General features: G+C 48.0%; 1 protein-coding gene across 3 annotated transcripts in view; it reads left to right on the top strand.

Moving 5' to 3' along the window:
* rxraa (retinoid X receptor, alpha a) overlaps window positions 1–19,811 on the top strand; it is a 90,056-nt gene that overhangs the window by 12,261 nt on the left and 57,984 nt on the right. For 2 of the 3 annotated variants that reach the window (XM_056431942.1, XM_056431941.1), the window contains exon 2: window positions 8,862–9,041. In XM_056431942.1, coding sequence (XP_056287917.1) covers window positions 8,862–9,041 — 180 coding nt within the window. The remainder of the gene's footprint in view (window positions 1–8,861; window positions 9,042–19,811) is intronic. The other variant, XM_056431943.1, reaches the window with a different exon arrangement.

The following is a 19,811-nucleotide window of genomic DNA, read 5'->3' as shown; positions in this document are numbered from 1 at the left end:
GAATATGGACGATGAAAGATTGTCTGATTCAGCAACTGGATACTTGTTTGAACCTTTAAAAGCAGACTATCCCCATTTAGTGAATTGTGACAGCGATGATAGCGATGATTCAGATGAAGTTGATGCGAAGGACCGCGGTCCAGATGCTTCACCGTGCGGACCGTGCACGCAAGTCGGCGGACGTTTGGTGCAGTTGTGGGAAATGTGTGCCACAGAAAACAGACATAGAGTGCATTTGTTGTAAAGAACACAAACTTATGTCCGATGATATAGTGTCATTAGACCTCATCTGCTTCACACAAAAGCGTGAGCTTGATAGCTACATCGCGCATAAGCCAGCGCTGGAGATGTCTTTCATTGATGCAATGATCGGCCGACATGTTCGGGGGGCTAGTGACTTTTTCTTTGCTCCGTCCGTCCCGATGCGCGCAAACCGGTGTCGGGAGCTCCGCGCGCACGAGACGGCGGGCAGAGGACTGTCAACGCAACACGTAGAGACAGAAATGACGTGCTGCTGCTGTAATGTGGCGCTATAGAGAAAGTGACAGGGGGGCGGGCCAATTTTTTAATGTCATGCGATCTACCAATACTACGCGCGATCGACTGGCAGGTCGCCGCGATCGGCGTATTGAGCACCCTGATATAGATTGTGTAATTCTTGAGGCCACCGATCTATCCCAAGAAGCAACGCGTGTAGAAGTGGCTCCGGATTGGCTGAATTCCTTTCAACGACTCAACGTCATAGTTAGCTTTGACATGAGTAAATAACTAGCAAAATGGCTGCGCCCTGAAGCGTTCACGGACTCGGAATGTTGACAAAGAAATGTAAATCCTCGGGCTATGCGTGACTTGTTGACAATAGCGGCGGGGTAAATATGATTTATTTGATGCGCCGAATGGATGTAGCACGTTGTTGTTTTGCACTACAGGTACCCTTTAAGCATTTTTTTGTTTACCGGCTGCCACGTGCTATTATCTCTCCGCAAGTACCAATTGGTGAAAAGCTTTCAACGTCGAGGCTTTCATTCGGTCACAATGAAAACATTACCCTTTCTGAATCTATTTCCGTACAGCACAGACCACATCGTGAATCACAAACGGCAGAATTATATGCATTACATTGTATTAACAGCTGGACAGCGAAACTGTCAGGGAGGAGGAGGAAGTGTTTTTTTTTCTTTGATAATGGAGCCGACGTATTCAGTCCAGTTCTTTGTTTGTGGCCTACGCACATTACATTATGTGCCGGAATTTGAATTCCTGTTAGTTCCTGCCTCGAGCTGTTTTTATTTAATTTGTTATACATTTGTATGGAAGGACGGTTGCGTCAGCCTTCTTCACACGGACCAACCGACGATAGTTAATGGTTTAAAAAACATTCGATTAATAAAATAAATGTTGACAGCAAAGATCAAAATGTGCTTGTAGGTGCCAGGTGGAAGTATGTTTAGTTTGAATAGTCACGGTGCAGCAGTCATGCCCTTAAAACGTTGACGCTGGAGCCAACAAACTCTTCCTTCCAACTTTGATGTGTGTGCAGTGCACCCGTTTCCTGTCAGGATTATTTCAATACATATATATATATATATATATACAGTATATATATAATATATGTATATATATATATAATATATATGTATATACATATATGTGTATATATATATATTTGTATATATAAATATATGTATATATATATATTTGTATATATAAATATATATATACATATGTATTTGTATATATGTATATATTTGTATATATATATATTTACTTGTGTGTGTATATATATATATTATATATATATATATGTATATACAAATATATATATATATTTATATATACACATATTTATATATATATTTATTTATATATATATATATATATGTTTGTTACATTCGGGTATCTACTCCCTAATGGACCTTTACAGTCAACAGGCTAGAATCCACATTTCTGTTGTTTTTTTTAAAGCCCCCATCCATATTTAATGCCTCCAGTTTAAAGAGGCATTTTAGCCAAAGTGTTCACTTAATCTCTGTTTCTAAAACTGTCCTGCGACCGGTCTGTCTTGTGTAATTCTTATTCGACGGCATTATGAATTTGAGTGTTTTTTTTATCGTCGTTCTGTCTTTTTAGTGCACAGCCATGCGCAGCAGCTGTGCCTCCAGATGTTTTCAGTTCAGGTTTCGGAATCATGTTAATGTTTCACTCGACGGGCTTAAATACACCGTTGCCCCACGATATGTTTTATTTGTGTTTTAAGGAGCTTGAAGGAACGCAGCCGCTTTTCAATTTAATTCTTTCCATCAAGGAAATTCAATTTGTTCCATAATTAACGCTAAACACTATTTGCCTCTTCTTTCTGCTTTGTAACACTTTAAATAGAATAATCTGGGAGTTCTTTTGATTGTAGATTGGCATTTCCCCCAATTGTCTTTTACATTGAAAAGTGCTTTTTTTCCATTTCTGAACTGAACAACATTTTCGAAAAGAAGTGAAAAAAAAAACAGGCCTGAAAAAAACTGCTGTGCCAGAGTGCGTGTCGTCGTGCACGATAACTGGGCTCGACAGACACAAACACAAGATGCACAGATGGGAGGAGGTTAATGGGAGATTCCGTGCTCCCCGTAGAGACCACAGACCGGGTCTGTCGAGTCCTTTTTCAGCAGGCTGACAGGAGAGCGTGCTCTGGGGCCAGTGAGCGGGGCTGGGGTCAAAGGTCGCCTCTCTGTACTTACACCTCACCTTCGGCCTGGGAGCCATTCACACTCCTCGTTTTGCGCTCTGGGGTGAGCAGGGCTGGGGTCAGGGTCGCCTCTGTGCCCACACACCTCACCTTTCCTGGGGGGCCATTCACACTCCTCGTTTTGACATGGGGCCCCACGGACTACGGCCAGCATCGCATCGAACCGTCATCATCAAAAAAAAAAAAAGGCTCCCCTCCCAGATTAAGCGCACGCAATCAGGGCGGCACTCAAGGATGACCCCTCCTTCCTCTCTCTGAGAGGCGATGTTTCACGGCCGAGAAAAGGGCCCGTGTGCCCGGTGCCACGGGGCCGTTGGCGCCGGCACGTCGTCCGTCATGGGAACGGCTACTGTACAGATCGGCAGGGGGATAGCATCTTTAAATGCTTCCTTGTGTCCGTTCCCCGGGTGAAAGGAGGAGCCTCTTTTCCTCCCGCCGAGTCCAGAAAGACGTGAGAAAGATATCAAACCGAGAAGAAACCAAAAACATATGATGATACATGTCTTTAAACTGAGAGGAACACAAAGTTAAGGTTCGGTTGCCACGCAACGCGATGGGAAAAGGCAAAGAAGAGAGGGGATGGCGTTCAGAACAATGTTTACATGCATTTCGTCCCTGTTTCTTGTCTCTATTGTTACAATTCAGTAGAAGAAGAAAATCCATGCTCCCTTTTTTATGTACGGCTTTGAAAAGGTTGGTCAGCTCCACCTTTCCCCACGTTTCTGACGCCAAATGCCACACCGGGGAAACACGCCCCGTCCATCAGACTCAGTTTTTAGACAAAGTGGGAAGGCATGTGTGTTTTTCTTTGTGTGTGTGTGTGTGTGTGAAAGAGCCGTTACAGAAAGGTGCTCTTGTTCATTTCAAAAGCGCCTTGGTTTAAGTCTCTCAAAAAAAAAAAAAAAAAAACACGGTGGCTTAATAAGTCATTCAATAAAGCTGTCCAGTTAAAACTCTTTTTTATTGCCAGACCTCAAACGGCTGGTCGGTGTTGTGACTCGGGGGTGGGGGGGGTTTTCACCGTGCCGCGCGGTCTGGTTTGTTGTGGCTGAGGACTCTGAGCAGAATGTCTCCAGGCCAAGGTCCCCATGGGTATCTGTGTCTGCAGATTCTGTCTAATCTCCCATCAGGGCTCGAAGGAGGCCCTCAGGTGGCCGATGTTGCCCTAATTCATCCAAGGCCGCGCCCCTCGTATCTGGGTACAAGTAGCGTGTCCTCAATATACCAAATACTAAAGATACTGCAAACGGGTCTGCTGAGGGACCCTCAAGGTCTCATCAATGGGGGGGGGGGGGGGGTCTACATTTGGGCAGTATTTGAACCCAAGACGATCAACCCAGGCAGAGAAAACATGTAAACGACAACAAAAAGATGTAGGAAGTCTTTTTCTTCTTTTTCAGCAACTATAACAACATTTCAATGTTTCTGAAATGAACTCGGTTATGTCACCGTCTCTTAACTTTTAAGTTTCTTTGAACTTGTTCTGCGTGTTTTGTTTGTAACTACGTGTTTCTCACGTTGCTTGGCCGGGTCACCCTCGGAAAAAGAGATTTTTCTCATCTCAGTGGGATTCACCTGGATCAATATAGGTTTTAAATAAATAAAATAACGGTGCGATCGGCATCTCGTTATTGACTCCTGTAAACTGAACAAGTTCTGCTTTGTCGTCGCGATGCGTCGGACTTCGTTCTGGTTTCGATAAATAAGACCTTAAAGGCCCGTTTTGAATTTGCCTTCATTTATTTTTTCTCATTCTCTCCTTCAAAATGGATCTCGTGTGAGGAGGGAGGAGGTGAAGACAGTTTGCTGACGGGGCAGATATCCGCTCGGTAGCATCCCGCGCTGATGAGAGGGAAGAGGAGCGTTTGATTATCAGCCGACGTGGTCCTGAAGCGTCTCTCTCGGCTCTTCACCGGCAGCTCCCCGAAGTAAAAAGAGCGGGGGAGGGGCGGGGGGTGGGGATTTGACAGAGTGGTAATTGTTGTTGTAATGAGACTCCGGTGCAGAGGATTAGCTCTCTTTAGGCACAAGCAAACATCCGACGGTCATTAAGAGTCTCCTGCCCGGCGTCTTCTCATTTATAGGAAAACGGCAAGAGATGCAAACACAGAATGTGTAAGGCACGCTTTCGGGGAGAGATTGGACGCATGGGGGGAGGGGGTGATTAGGGCTGGAACTGCTTTTCATTATTGACTGGTATTGCTGGTATCAGTTAGTGTCGCAAATATTCCCAGGTGCTCATTAACTTGATGTTTCTTGTCGGATCGATAGTCCGGAAACCAAGGCGACAACGAAAAGCCAACGCCAACGGGCTCGAAAGGTGCATTCTCTCCACCGGCCAGCAGGGTGCGACTCCGCTGGTGGCGAAAGGAAGTCGGGCGGTATAGAAGTCTATGAGAACATGTGTAGTTGTCTCTTGATTTGTTCCCTCGGTGTGGTTATTATGGTCTCAATCTCTTGTTTTAAGTCTTCTTCAATATAGCATGATCTTCATTACGTACATGATGGTCCAACAGGCCAATAGGCAGGTTATGTTTTGGGGGCGGGGCTTGTGATTGACAGGTCGCGACCACGGCGGTGTCTGGTCTGGGTGTTGTCCGGTTGTGCTAAGCTCCACCCTCTTATATCACTTGTGGTTGCAAGAAAAACAAGATGGCTAAGGCCCAAAAACTAAGATGTCTGAATGCCACAAGCAGGAAATGAGCAAGCGGTTGATAAATTCTCGGCGAATCGGCGTTTCATTCATTGCCACGTCTTCTTTCTCGAGAAACGGAACGTCCAATGACGCGCGGGACAAACGCCGGAGTCCTCAAGGTCGTTGCAGAGGTCGGACGGGAGGAGGGGGGGGGGGGGGGTGCAGAAGTGTCTTTTTTAACGGGCTTTCCCTGTTCCCCGCGTGGCGCTGTGAGGCGTGCCGCCGGACGCCGCTGAAGGCGAACGGCATTCACGGCGGCGATTGGCGGCTCCGGTCCGTCTCGGCCCCTCGGAGTCCCGCGTGGGAAAGGCCTTTTTATTTTATTTTATTGCACCTGGGAGATGCATTAAGGGCCCAGTGAACTTTGACCTTGGCGCTCGGATCACCCAGGGCAACGCTGGGCACGAACAATCCCAATCCCTCATATAAACGCTCGAATGAATGCGACGCATTCAAAGGGCTGCAGTTTGTGGGATCTTGTAAACTCCCCCTTCGAGCGCCTCCCCCCCCGACGCCTCTGGCGAGGAGCGAGGGAGCGGCCCGTCAGCCGGGGTTTGTTATCGCGGCACATTTACACAGCTCTGTTTCATTAGAGCCTTGTCATTAGGCCATTCTTTTATTAGCCCAATATCGGGGGGGGGAGCCCTTCTTTCATTAGAGGAACATCTCAAAGACGGGCCTTCATTAGCACAAGGTTGTAAACGCCGGATGCGATTTCATTAGCGGCCCGTCTTTAATGAGGAAACCTCCAGCGTGTTTACACTGCTCTGATCTTCCGTTTTTTCTGGCGTGGTTAAAAGTTAAAATATTCTCAACTTTAAGCGCGAGGCGCGCCGCTCATCAATGTCACACTCGGCCAAGGCAGCCAATCGGATCAAGCAGGAGGCGGGCTTTCCTTCCTGTTTTCCCGAGGAGAACCTCATATTAGCGGTATTTAATGACGAGGAGCTTTATAATCCTAAATCTAAACACGACTCAAACTGACTCCCGCTCGGTCGGAAGTGCAACTGAAAGCCTCGCCATCGAGACACAATTGGCGGAATAGATGGTGGTGTTCGCCGTCCTCTTTCCTTTCTTTTTTAAAATATCTTGAACCCAAAATCAACGGTTGGTTGCGCACGCAGGTCCGCTCCACAGGTGCACCGCGCTGTTTTGCCCGGCAGGTATTAGACGAGGCGTTTTTTGGTGCGGCTGCGTTTTTTCGAGTCGTGTCTGGTGTGATCGAGCCCGAACGCGGCGCGGTCCTCAGCGCTCGCGGGAAAAATATGAATTGAACGACGAGAAAAAAGACGAGCCCGAGCCCGCCGTCGCACTTTCATCACTCACTGCACGGCTCGAAGGGGAGGCCGGAAAAATCCAAATATTTGTTAGAAACCGCCGTCTGACGACTCGTTTTTGTGTGATTTTAATTATTTATTCACATTGTAAAAAAATGGAGAAAAAAAAGGTGGACGTTCCTTTTAACTTTCAGTAAAATCTCAGGTATTTACGTTGAACATTGATGATTCATAAGAGGCCAGCTTTCAGTGCTGGAATTTTTTTTTTATATACACATTTTTAGATTTACATATTCATTTTTTTGATGGTGGGGAGCCGCTGTCTGTTCAGTTTACTCCAGATGTATATCAAGGTCCAGTTTGACCGTGAGCCTGCGTGGCTCACATGTCGACGCCTTAATGCTCAGCGACACCGCTCCGAGCTCCACGCCATGTGTCATTGTTTGACCTTCAACCTCTTCTGTGCAACCGGGAATGTGCCGTGTTCCTGGAGAACCGATTCATCTGGTAAAGACAAGCAGGTGGGGGATATTATAGATGGAGCCGGACCTTTTTTTCTTCTTCTGAGGTTCTTGTTAGAACAAACCAAAAGTGAAAATATCATCAAGTAGGAGGAGTACTTTGGATCTGAATAATCTCAGCGGTCGGAGGATATGACATCTGTAAATATTCCGGTGTACAGATGAGGGAAGAAAAAAAAAAGATGCAAGATTCGGTCGACTTCAAAGGCCTGTTGCTGTTGACTCCATGTTGTCTGGGAAGCTTGGAAGAAAGAGGCAGGACGGACCCTTTAATCTGTCTTTCTCTTCCTAAATTGCAATGACATGCTGTATGTGTCCTTTGTGAACATATCCATTACGACTGAACAACACAGTCTTGACTGAAACCTGCCGTTATGTAACACCCGCGCCCTTTTCCAACGATTTCTTCAGTCACCGCCGTCGCAACATTTCTCCCCTTTTTCAACATCTGACCACAGCCGCGGCGTTTTGTTGCCGGTCATTTGCTCGGCAAACGGAGAGGAAGCTGGAGAGCGCATCAGGCATTCCAGACGGCTTACAGAGGGGAACTAATTCAATATCCCTCCGCCTGTTCCTTTAAATGTCACTCTCTGAGCTCATCCGGAGTGACGTGTTTTTCATGGTGGAAGTAAAGGCGCTTTATTGGGCTCAGAAGGCGGTGACAGGAGGGTGGGTGGGAGGGGGAAGGGGAGATACTCAGTCTGCTGCTCTTGACGTTCGCTGGGAATCTAAAAGGTGAAGAACAAGTAACATTTGTTTTTTTCATTGGGGATGTATGCCGGTGCCGAATCCTCATCTGACTGACGTGGGGGGGGGGGGGGGGGGTTGAGCTTTGTGCACACGTTCCTTCTTTGAGGCCACGATGTCCACCGTGAAATGCCAGCCATATGACACATTTTTTAAGTCCGCGGCATTCAGGAAGGAAAGACCTTCCCAACCACACGGTCAGAGTTCACGGCGTATTCTCGATTTTTTTTTTCCATGTGGGATCTATAGCAACTTGTTGGTGTGTTTACTTTTTGTCCAATGTCGAAACGCCGTGATTTAAGAGATATTCTATCAAAACGGTTCTACTGTAGGTTCATTTATTGCTCGTTTCTCTTTGCTGGAGAACGTCAGTGACGGGTGACTGCTGGCCTGGAGGAGGAGGAGGAGGAGGAGGAGGAGGAGGGGGGGGTATGTACAGCCTACTCAGTCACTTCATTGTGCCGGATAATGACTTCCCTATTGAAAACGAGCCCCCGTGACCCCCAGAGACAGACAGTGAGACGGCCTCGTCGAGCTCCCCGAGGCACCCTGGGCTCCGATGCGGCGTGTCTTTCCAGAGAGGACGTCCGTACCCGGCGTTCTGTCGGGAGGTCGGGAGGGGGGGGCGCTCTCTGGAGGCCTTGGGTGCAGCCACAGAGCTGCTGCAAACTGGTGAGGGTGGGATTAGGGTGTGTGTGTGTGGGGGGGGGGGGGGGGTCAGAGCGAGAGCTAGCTGGCTAGAGAACTGTGAATGTGAGAGGTTGGTCTGGGTCTACATATATTTTTTTATTTTTACTTGCGTCATTTGCCTTTTTTTCTGCCGGAGTCCTCCTTTTTCTGTCTCCTCATCTTCCCTCCCTCGTGTTTTTTTGTCGCTGCAGGGTTCCTGAAGCCCCAGTGCTCGTTGGCTCACCCCATGCAGCGAGGCCGCGCGGGCGAGGCGTGTTCCTGCTTCAGCGGCATGTGCGCCCTCCACCAGCGCCGCCTGTCCACAGGTAACACTCATCGCGTGGAGGCCCCCACGCTGCTGCCCGGGTGCTGGTCGGCCCTCGGGGAAAAATGTAGGAGAAAAACCAACATGCAACTCATCACAAACTATCATCTACACACACACACACACACACACACACACACCAACACCTGAAGTCACAGGTGTGTGTGGCCAGGGGGTCTTTTCGGAGGCAGCGGTCAGTGTTTCTCTGCTTTACGGTGTCCTTGCATGCAGAACATGTGTTTTTTTGCCGATGCAATTCGTTAACTTCTTCTTCTCATGACCACGCGTCTGTCCTCGACCGCGCTCACGAAGCGCTCTGCGTCGCCTGCGTGGACTTCGCTCCTTCAAGCGGTTCAATGTTTTTTTATTTTATTCAAATAAGGTACAGGCAAATGTTATTAAATGTTCCTTTGAGCCAGTGCTCCGGCGGTCACGAAATCTTTGTCTCCGAACCGGTCCAAACGAGGGAAAACACTTCATAGGTCCATGAAAAGGCTTGAACATTTTTTTTTATTTTTTATTTTCCAGCAAAGACGTGCTGTTCCCCTTAAGGACTGCAAACACAACAACAAAGAAATCCAAGGTTCTCTTTTCATTAATTCTAGATAACAGCAAACATAACAAAATGCTGTACTCATTTGAATCTGATAAATATATATATATATATAAAACGATTGGGAAAATACATGTTTTCTTTCTTTCTTTCTTGCCTCCATTAAAATGTCCTTCAGGTCTTTCCGGTCCTTTTTAAAAACATTTTTTTAAATGGTTTATTTAATAAGGGACAGTGCACATTTATAAAAACATTGCAGTAAATGTGCCAGAGTTAGCCAAGAGGCCATTTTTCATCTGTAGTGCCCTTCAGGGCATTAAAATCATTCCATCATATCTGCCAATAGGCTGAAAGAAAAGACAACATTGATCACGACGATCAAAACACATCACTGCAAACATGTCATTGTCATGTGAAAGAAAACCCTTTTATTCTTCTCTTTGGAACCTGAAGTACCTTTAACGTCTCGAGAACCCACTACCCTCGGTTCTCTCTCTCTCTCTCTCTCTCTCTGCTTCGCTGTTTCATGGACGTGTTTCGGCACGACCGGTGAGCTGTGCCGCCTTTCCCACCGGCGTGAGCCATCTTGATTGATTGCAGCATTTTTTACTGTCACAGCCTGCAGTAAAGGGGGCGGACGCACTTCCTGAACAAGTTCCCTCCGCCTCACACACCACACCCACGACCTGGTGAACCACACACCACAACGCGTGGTGAACTTAGGACCAACAGGAACTTCAACATGGGCGGCGCATCCATTCAACCATCCACACCCTCAGAACATTCTACGACAGTAGTGTCAGGCACATTCTGGCATGGAACTGCACCGACTGCACCGCCCCTGGAGAGGGGAGGCACAGAGGAGGTGGAGGGGGTGGCGCGGTCATACATCGTTGTCTGAGTGTCCCTCCATCCTGGACATATACACCCAGCGTGCGTGGCCAGGCCAAACGCGAAGAAAGAAGCAACCCACCACCGCCACAACTGTTCACCCTTCTCAGGCGTCAGGCGGCGATACCGTGGTATCAAGTGCCGCACAAACTGAGGGAGGACTTCTTCTTCAGGTCAGGCCATGCTGCTGCTGGACTGAGACCTCATTAACAAACACTATACACCAGAACATATTCTTCTGATAATATATGCCAGTGTATATTTATTTATTGTATATATATATATATTATATATATATATTGTATGTATATATATATATATATATATATAGTCTCAAAAAGTGTATTTTCTGCTACTCTGCTGTGTGTTTTTTTTTTGCACATAAAATTCAAACCGATTATACTTGTATAAAAGGGGATGTGACAATAAAAACTTGAAACTTGAAACTTGAAACTAGGAGCATCTGGACCTGGATGTGTAGTCTCGCCGTCAGCACGCCAAACGTTCTCCTCCTTTGTGTTGTGGCTATTTTGAGTCGCATCGGATTATTTTGTCTAACCTCGGTTCCAGGGGCAAACGCAGGAGGAGGAGTGAAAGTGTTGGAAAAAGAAAAAAGGGTTTTGTTGTATTTGTCTTCTCGTGAGAGATTAATACGCACACTGTGCCAAGAGCAGCGTGCGCTTCCAGAGAAAGGGAAGTAGCCGCGAGGTCATCGCAGCAGAGGTCGTGTACCGCCGCTCCGGAGTCTGAAGTTTACCGACCCTGTAATAACCCTGGCGTCTAATTATGGAACGCGTTACTGTAAATCCGCCAGTGTGTCCCCCCCCCCACACCCCCTCCCCACCCAGGTTGCACGATTGCCCTCCAGTCCCGGGGCGTTCCAGCCCAGGCCACAATGACAAACCACCGCGGGAAGCGGCGACCGACCGACTGACCGACCGACTGACCGACCGACCGGGAGGGTTCTGGGAAGAAAAATAAAAGTCTTGTGAGCCTCGCCCCTCAGTGTTCGGCGGCGACGTGCTGAACCCCAGGCCCGATCACTGATGTGGCCCGGCTCCGGTTTCAACGTTTTTTTTACATTGTTTGGGCTTTTACAAAAAAAATGTATAATCGTACTGAAGCGTGACTGTGAGAAACGCAGTGTTCTGGGGTCCTCGGGTCCTTTTTTTTCTTCTCTTCCCGCTCTCCCATCATTTAAAAAAAACAAAAAACAAGTCATGATGGGGGGGGAAAAAGTTCTATTTTTTCTCCTTCTTTTGGAATTGCGGTGCATGAGAAGAGAGAGAGAGCATAAAAGAGAGAGAGGGAGAGAGAGACAGCATTGAAAACATGGCTTTTTGGAAGGAGAAAAAAAGAAGCGGTTCCTCACAATGCGGGCCTTGTGCTGTGATTCGGTCTGTCCTCGGCGAGCTGAGCGGAGGAATGGAAAAGATTAGCCGCAGGAATGTCTGGGGTGCCCTCAAACGGAGCGGGGGCCGCGCGGCCAGCCAATGAGAGCGCAGGGCCTGGAGAACGGCGGGCTAATTTTTTCCTGATGAACTCAGCCGCCGCCTGCTCCACAATGCAGTCTGATTGCCGGGCCTGAACCCACCACATATGGTCCGTGTTTGGAGGGCCCGGATGACGGGACCAATTCTGCCTTTGGGAGAGAATAAAAAAAAAAGGGGGGGGGGTGTTTTTTTATTTCATTAGGTTTAGATATGAGAACGCCGGAAACGGCCACCAGGTGTCCCGTTCGCTTTGGACTCATCACTCTTCATTGATTGATAAATAGAAATTGCTTCTGTGTTTGCGGCGGTCCAACTTCATGACAGGGCCTCCAAATTAAATTAATAATAATAATGCATTACATTTTTATAGCGCTTTTCAAAGTACTCAAAGACGGACTCAATGGTTTTGATTTTTTTTGCTTCCTTAATTATAATTATTTTCCAGCTTTAACTTGAATGAATGTTAAAAACAAGATTTTTTTTTTTGGTGGAAGGTGCAACATTTGGTGGGGTCCAGGGTCCGGGGGTGAGGTCGACCGCCCGACCAAAAAAAGCTAAAGCTATTGGTGTGGCGGAGGTGGCCATGATGGACGCAGCCAGCCTCGACCTCCTCTCGGGGAGGAGGAGTGTCAGGGTGGGGGGGGTGGAGGGATCTCTTCTGGCCCCGCCCGCCCTGGAAGTGAGTGAAGAGGGGGAGGGAAGGCAGATTGCACGATAACCCCCTCGCCCGGGCGGATGATGACTCATGATGGCCGGCCGACTGTACCCATCATTCCCTGGCAGGTTGAATTTCCTCAGCTGCCTCAGATGATGGAGGAAGCGGTAGGACTCCACAGCGTCAGCAGAGGAGCACAGGATGAGAGGGGCGGGTGGGGCTGCATTCTCCCTGAAATCACAACCATCTTGTGAGCGAGAGCCCAGGTTGTTCTGGCTGGTTATTCTGGCTGCACCAGGTCTCTCTCACCTGTAGGGTCTCTCCCCCGTCGCCAGAGTCGATGAATGAGGGTGTGTGGTCATCCAAAACTTTAGAGCTTGACGGACTGGTGACTGGAGGTGCAGCTGTTGGTGTACAGGGAGAACAGCAGAGGGGAGAGAACACAGCCTTGGGGGGAAACATTTTTATTGTTGTGTCTCCTTATGGCCCTTATTGGCCAGATGCATGGTTCATTTTTACTTTATTTTTTTTATTTTTAATGTTTTATTATTATGCATTCTTACTTTTGAAGGTTGTCTTTCTGTAAAAAGTATTTAAAATTATAAAAAAAGACTTGAAAATTACTCAAAGACGTACTCAATGGAACACATTTACGACTCGGGATCGAACCGGATCAGAGTAAACTCGAGAGAAGTGCAAGTGTGTGTGTGTGTGTGTGTGTGTGTATGTGTGTACGTGCTCATTGTTTGTTTTTTTTTGCTCTCTGTGTGGCGCTTTTCAACATTAGCGCGGCAGTAAAAAAGCCATGTGGTGGAACTGTGGCGAGAGGCAGCAAGTGTTCGTCGACCTTGTGGTCGCACAGCGGGGTTTGGGGACCAGAGGTCGGGACGGGTAGACGAAGGAGGCTACAGAGAGATGATGGAAGAAAGGGTGGGGTGGGGGGGGAGGGGGGGTTGAAGTGGCTCCCGGCTCCTCATATTTCCCATCCTGGGGTCCTACAGAGGTGAGGAGGGTCACAGCGGAGAGAGGGAAGCTCGTTAGCCCCGGCCAGCTCTCCGCGCTCTAATTGGCCGGCCGGAGTCGGCGCTCCCTGCCGGCTGCTTCCTGTCGGGGGTCAGGAGCCACGAGGGGCCGGAGGACGCCAATCTGCCGATTATTACGAGCCCCCCCCCTCCCCCCCCCCCCCCTGTTCATTCAGGACACACACCGCGGCTTATTTTTCATCCACAAACTCCCGACTTGTATCTGACTCATCTTCAGCAACAACCAGCTAATCTCAGCATTTTTATTTTAATGATGTGGATCATTGGGGGGGGGGGGGGTTACTGGAGGCCAGAGGACTGGGGTTCGTCATAACTGGGATAAGGGCTGCCAAACGGTGCAGTTAATTGGCTGTGGAGGACCGAGATGTACGAGCTCCTCCCGCTGCGCTTTGGACTGAACGGAAGGTCGCTGACATTCAGAGAAGGCTTCTGACATTTGTTGTGAAACCTAAATGGGATGGGGGGGGGGGGGGATAATCTCATGATATGAGAAGGAAACAATTATGTTTGCTGGCGATTCTGGAAAAGTTGGGGCACTGCGAAAACCAAAACCAGCCGGAAGAGGCTGAAAGGGCCCCGTAGAGGTCAAGGGGGTCGTAGACTCTCTCCTGTGTAGCTCGACGGACTTCAACGATTGGCCGCCGTTTCCCCATATTTTCACAATTCCATAATGTATTTGCTCCTCTTTGTACTACAATCGGAGAACACGCCAGTCCTTTTATCTACTAGGGCCTCACTGGATACCCATAATACCTGTCTATCACGTCTGCCAATGATTCCCCCCCCCCACACACACACACACACAATGTGCCCCTGGTGGCCAGCTGCCGCCGCCGCCGCTGCAGCAGAGATGGAGGTCTCCACACCGGCACAGAGCGATGGCAGCCGTCCGGCGGGTCACCAGAAGTCAGAGCGACGAAGCCTTTGATAACTCTCTGAGCCTGTAATCCCCCCCCCCCCATCCCCCCCTTACCCCCAGCAGCACCATCTCAGTGAAACGCTCTCTCATTGTTGCAGCTCTGAACCGGGTCGGTTGCAGAGTGAGGTGAGCACGCCGAGGGAGACACAGGAAGTGGTCGCCCGTGTCTCTCTGTCATCTTTTTTTTCTTCTCTCTCTCTCGCACTAGAATCACGGTAGCGCAGAGAAAACAACATTTAAATGTCGATCATCAGGAGGGCAGCATAATTTAGCGATTGATGAATTTGTGAGCGGAATACAAACGGCTCCATTGTTCCTTTTTGGCGCTGTTAATCAGAGGGGGGGGGGTGGGTGAGGGGGGGGTTGTGTTGTTTCAAGCTGAAAACAGTAACTTTTATTTTAAAAAATCCAAACTCTTTTTTTCCCGTGGTTTATATTGAGCGCGTAGTGTATTCTCTCAGAGGCAGAACGCACAGGTGGGGCGAACCGTCTTCTTGCCACAGATTCCGTCTCTCCCCGGAGTTGATCCCGACCCCTTGAGTGAGGTTTACAGTACAGTACAGTATGTGTGTGTGTGTGTGTGTGTGTGTGCGGAGGTTCGGCATCTGGAAAAGGATTCGTCAAAAAAGAAACGCTGCATTTATTATTATCATCAATTAAACATGAATAAGCACGTTCTCACTCTTCGGGGGGCCCCATGTTGGCTTACACAGAACAGTAAGTTAATCACAGGGAAGAGCGTCGGGAAATACACGGGCAAATTATGGAATGGGCATGAATATAGATGAATATAGATGAATATAGATGAATAGAGATGAATACGTGCGTCTTAACCCAGATTCCCGAGTCCTGGTTCTCTCTCTCTTACGGCTGATTTTGGCTCTGACTTTCCCGTCGGCCGCGTCTCGTTGACCCGCCGAGAAGCACGAGATGATCGGGATGTCAAAGAATACCATTTTGTATTTTTTTAATCTCACGAATATTCCCCAGTGGGAGACGTCTTCTTCTCAGGGCGATGAATCACCAGAACCAGAAACGGGAGGAATAAAAAAGTGTTTACATGCACAAAAAGCTGACCTATGTGTTGTGATGGACGATCACGATGAAGAACAAGAGTGCAAAGCGTAGACGCTAATGTAAGATTTGACATCAGTTGCCTCTTTTTCTGTTCCCCCCCCCTGCCCCCAAACAAAAAAAATGTGTTTGCGGGGAACATCTGGATCAGCTAACAGCGGCAGGGCCAGATATCTGGACAAGGCCAGAACAAAGGAAGACGCCAATTCCTGTGATTTACTTCTCGTGTACTTTATTTTCTCTCGGAGCCGTCGTGCCTCTTCTGCTTGTTATGCTTTGATTGCGACATCTGCCGATGCTGCTTTGGCAACAACAGCGCGGAGAGCGGGTGGTTTTGTTTTCTGTAGTCAAATATACTTTCCTCCTCCCCACCTTCACGTCACCTCCCTCTAAACCACTGCTGTTCCACCTCAGTCCACTTTGTGTTTGCTCACTGGCCCGTGGGCTGAGTTGGTGGTGAGGGAGCTCAGGTGTCCTTTTTAGAGTGGACTGGGAGTGGACTGGGAGTGTGTGATGCTGTCGGCGACGGCTTCTGCTCTTCTTCCCCGTGGTCAACCTCCTCCGTCCTCGGCGATGGGGAATTCTGAAGGGCAATGGTGGCCACAGATCATCCCACTGCCCCTGGAAGAGAGTCGGGCAGACGAGGCATTTCTTTCCTTCGAGCGTCGCCGGAAAACGATCAGTCGATCGATCGAGCCCAAAAAAAAACGGGCCTTTGACGTGGTTGACCAGCTGTTTTTGCTGGGATTTTTCCGTTACGTGCAAACGCTTGTTTTTTGGCTCCGAAAATTGCTTAAAATATGCTGGACACATAAACGTGAACGCAGCCCGTGTCCCCGACATTCTATACGTATATACGTACGACACCTGCTCTCAACATCGGCACTAGGAGTTAATCGTTTACGTGACAGTTTCGCACAAAATATCATAAGGGCCACGTGGAGCCCCCCCCCCCTGGAACATTTAGTCCTTATCTGCTGGTGCTCTTCAAGTCAAGAACTCCCGGGGAGACGGCAGCATCTCGACGAGGGCTCGAAGGCCAGAAAAAAAGGCGCCGCGGTACGCGATGCCGTTGTACGGTTCAGGGTTGATGTGAGTGATTTTAGGGGGAATAAAAATAAATTATAAGAAGGAGACTTGTTTTGTGATCCGCCGCCCCGCGTGAAGACTTCTCTGCAGCGTCCGTGTCCTCGGCCCCAAGCAGCCGCCTGTAACCCGAGCGCAGTGTGAGCGTGTGCTGGTGTTTTATTAAACACCCTCACCCGGCCATCTGCTCCATGTAGTGTGATACGCGGGCCGGGGCACGTGAACCGCTACGGGTCTGTGGATTTACCCACCGCGGCCCGGGCACGTCCCCCCGGACACACACACACACACACACACACACTTTCATTATTCAGATTTTTTGCCGGACGGCATCGAGTGTCGAATGCACATGTATGACCGCAGAGAGAGAGAGAGCGAGAGAGAGAGCGAGAGAGAGAGAGCGAGAGAGAGAGAGAGAGAGAGAGAGAGAGAGAGAGAGCGAGAGAGAGAGAGAGAGAGAGAGAGAGAGAGAGAGAGAGAGAGAGCGAGAGAGAGAGAGAGCGAGAGAGCAAGAGAGAGAGCAAGAGAGAGAGAGAGAGAGAGAGAGAGCGAGAGAGAGAGAGAGAGAGAGAGAGAGAGAGAGAGATAGAGATCATCCGCTGTTGACATGCCAAACGGGCCGTGGCTTTTCCCCGAAAAAACGCTAATTTAACATGCGAGGCCGCCGCGCAGAGAGAGAGAGGCCGTGAGCGGCGCCGCCACCGACGTCGTGCTTAATGCATCGAGAGCGGTCGCCGTGTTTTCCACGGCCGCCATCTGTCAGCCCAAGTTCACGGGGGTTAACAGAGCATTTACGGAAAAACAAACCGCTCTATTATCGCTGACGGCGCCACGGGATGATTTAAACACTTGTTTTCCCTCTCGCTGGGATGTCATTACATGCCACACACACACACACACATTTAGGACGTGGATGTGCAAAAGAAAGAATGCAGGGGGGCAGCAGCACTGTCCGTTACATAATAAGCAGAACCTGAAGAGTGGCACATTCTCCGTTTACAGCTGTTGGCTCTCTTATCTCTTCAAGACGTTGATACGATCAAGTCCTCGCACTATCACGACGATACGAAGAGGACACACGTTGACTTTGGCCGGCTTTATCGGCCGTTCAAGTTGTCTTTTATCTCGGAGAACGTTACCTAATATGTAACCAACAGCCAGTGGAGAGATTGCATGTCAGCAGAATACAAAACGTCAATGTAGATTTTCAGAAAATGTTACATGTTTATTTCTTTGTTGAAAACAAGATATCTTCTACGTCTAACGCAAATTTCATAATTCTAAGTGGACTTTTCAACAATACGGTGCCTCAACTTTGCGTGTCACAAGGTTTTTATGCAAATATTTATACTTGGTGGATTTATCGAGAAGGAAAATGACGAATCAGGGAATGCTCTGTCTGATTATATAATTATGAAATGCCGAAGAAGTCTCCTTGAATCAAGTCAAAAATGTCCTTTTTTAATCAGCAATTGCAAATGGAAAGAAAGCAGGAAACTGCAATCGCAAGACTGGAAAATCTAACTTATAAATTTGTTTTCCACGCCCTGAAAGCAAACTAAAAACACGACTTGTCTAAGTTCTTCTTGTGACCAAATTGTTCCTGAAGTCGGCCCAGAAACACCTCGACGCGCAAAGAAAAGTGCAGAACGTTCAAAGTAAGACGTAAAACACAATGGTGCCATACTAAATATTGAAATGTCCCAGGAAGAGTTTGCAGGGAGCGACCAAGTTAAGTGAATAACCTTCTGAACCCACCCCGAAAAAAACACCGGCGGGGTTTGAAAAGCTTGTTTTCTCCGTTCACCCTCACCACAAAGCTGTGGAAGCCGCCATTATTAACATGTTATTTTCTTTCCAACCGTCCCTGAACACATCACGAGCGTCCAAACCAACGCTTTCACCCAAACACTTTTTTTTATTATAGCGGTTTCGTTTTAAATCTGGACCCGACTAAATGGTTTGAAGTAACCAGGTCCCGTAAAGAGACATTAAACTCTCATAAAACGAGGAAGACGTGATTGATTCGCCAGAAACCAACAAGTGGCGTGACGAAAGCTCCGTGAAACTCCCACTTACACAAAAATGATTGAGGGAACTCCCAGGAGAGGCCCTAGGTCGAGGTTGTAACATGTACATATTCAATATATACAGCATGGAGAGCACAGGTGTCAAACACAAGGCCCGCGGGCCAAAAGCGGCCCACCACCTAATTGTATGTGGCCCCTGACGGCTTGAAAGACATACAACCACCTTTTATATCCTGTGCTTTTATTTTGAAGGTTTCAAATTCAATTAAATGTTCTTGTGTACAATATTTCGACTCTCAAATAAACAATAATCACATTTTTATATATTTTATTTTCCAAATATTTTCACAATGCAACATTAAACGGAAAATTACACAGCAAGTTAGGAAAAGAAAAAAATTCAAATAAATTAGTACAAAATTCAGAGTGAAAAGATAATTCCACCCACCCAAAGAGAAGAATAAATAAATAAAAGGTTGCTGCATAGGATGATGACACAGCAGAGATACCGCAATGACACAGTGCATAATTCAGAGCTCCAAATATTTACAGTACTTATGGTACCGGTAGCGTTGTATCCATGTATTCCAAATAAGGCTGCCAGATATTCATACATAACTTATATCTCTTTCTAAGACGAAAAGTAATTTCTTCAAGGGGGATAGAACTGTTTATTTCCACATACCATCTGTCTGTAAGAGTGAGAAGAGGGGGAATCAGACTTCCAGGGCATCGCTATGCATTTCCTGCCCCACACATGAAGCAATTCCTACAAATTTTGTCTGGATCTTCGTCAAATAACCGTTGCCGTGTGTCATTTCTGATGGCGGCTGTTTCCATTGAGTTTTCCCGTCTCGCCGCCGCCAGTCAGGCGTAATCCTGCGCACAGGATGAGATGATGCGCCTGTGTTCCATGTCGCTAAGTCCCCGAGCGCGACAAAACCAGGAAGACAAAGGGCTCTGCCTTCCTGTTTGTGCGCTGCTGGGAAGTGTGGGGGGGGGGATCAGAAACACATGCAGTCATCAAGAACGTGGAAACCGTGCACGAGGAAGAACTTGTGTTTTATTGATGTACTTTCTTGCCCTCTGCTTG

Source organism: Pseudoliparis swirei, chromosome 15 (genome assembly GCF_029220125.1).
Source record: "Pseudoliparis swirei isolate HS2019 ecotype Mariana Trench chromosome 15, NWPU_hadal_v1, whole genome shotgun sequence".
NCBI lineage: Eukaryota > Metazoa > Chordata > Actinopteri > Perciformes > Liparidae > Pseudoliparis > Pseudoliparis swirei.
Note: the sequence above shows the minus strand (reverse complement) of the source record. Positions and strands in the feature narration are given on the sequence as shown.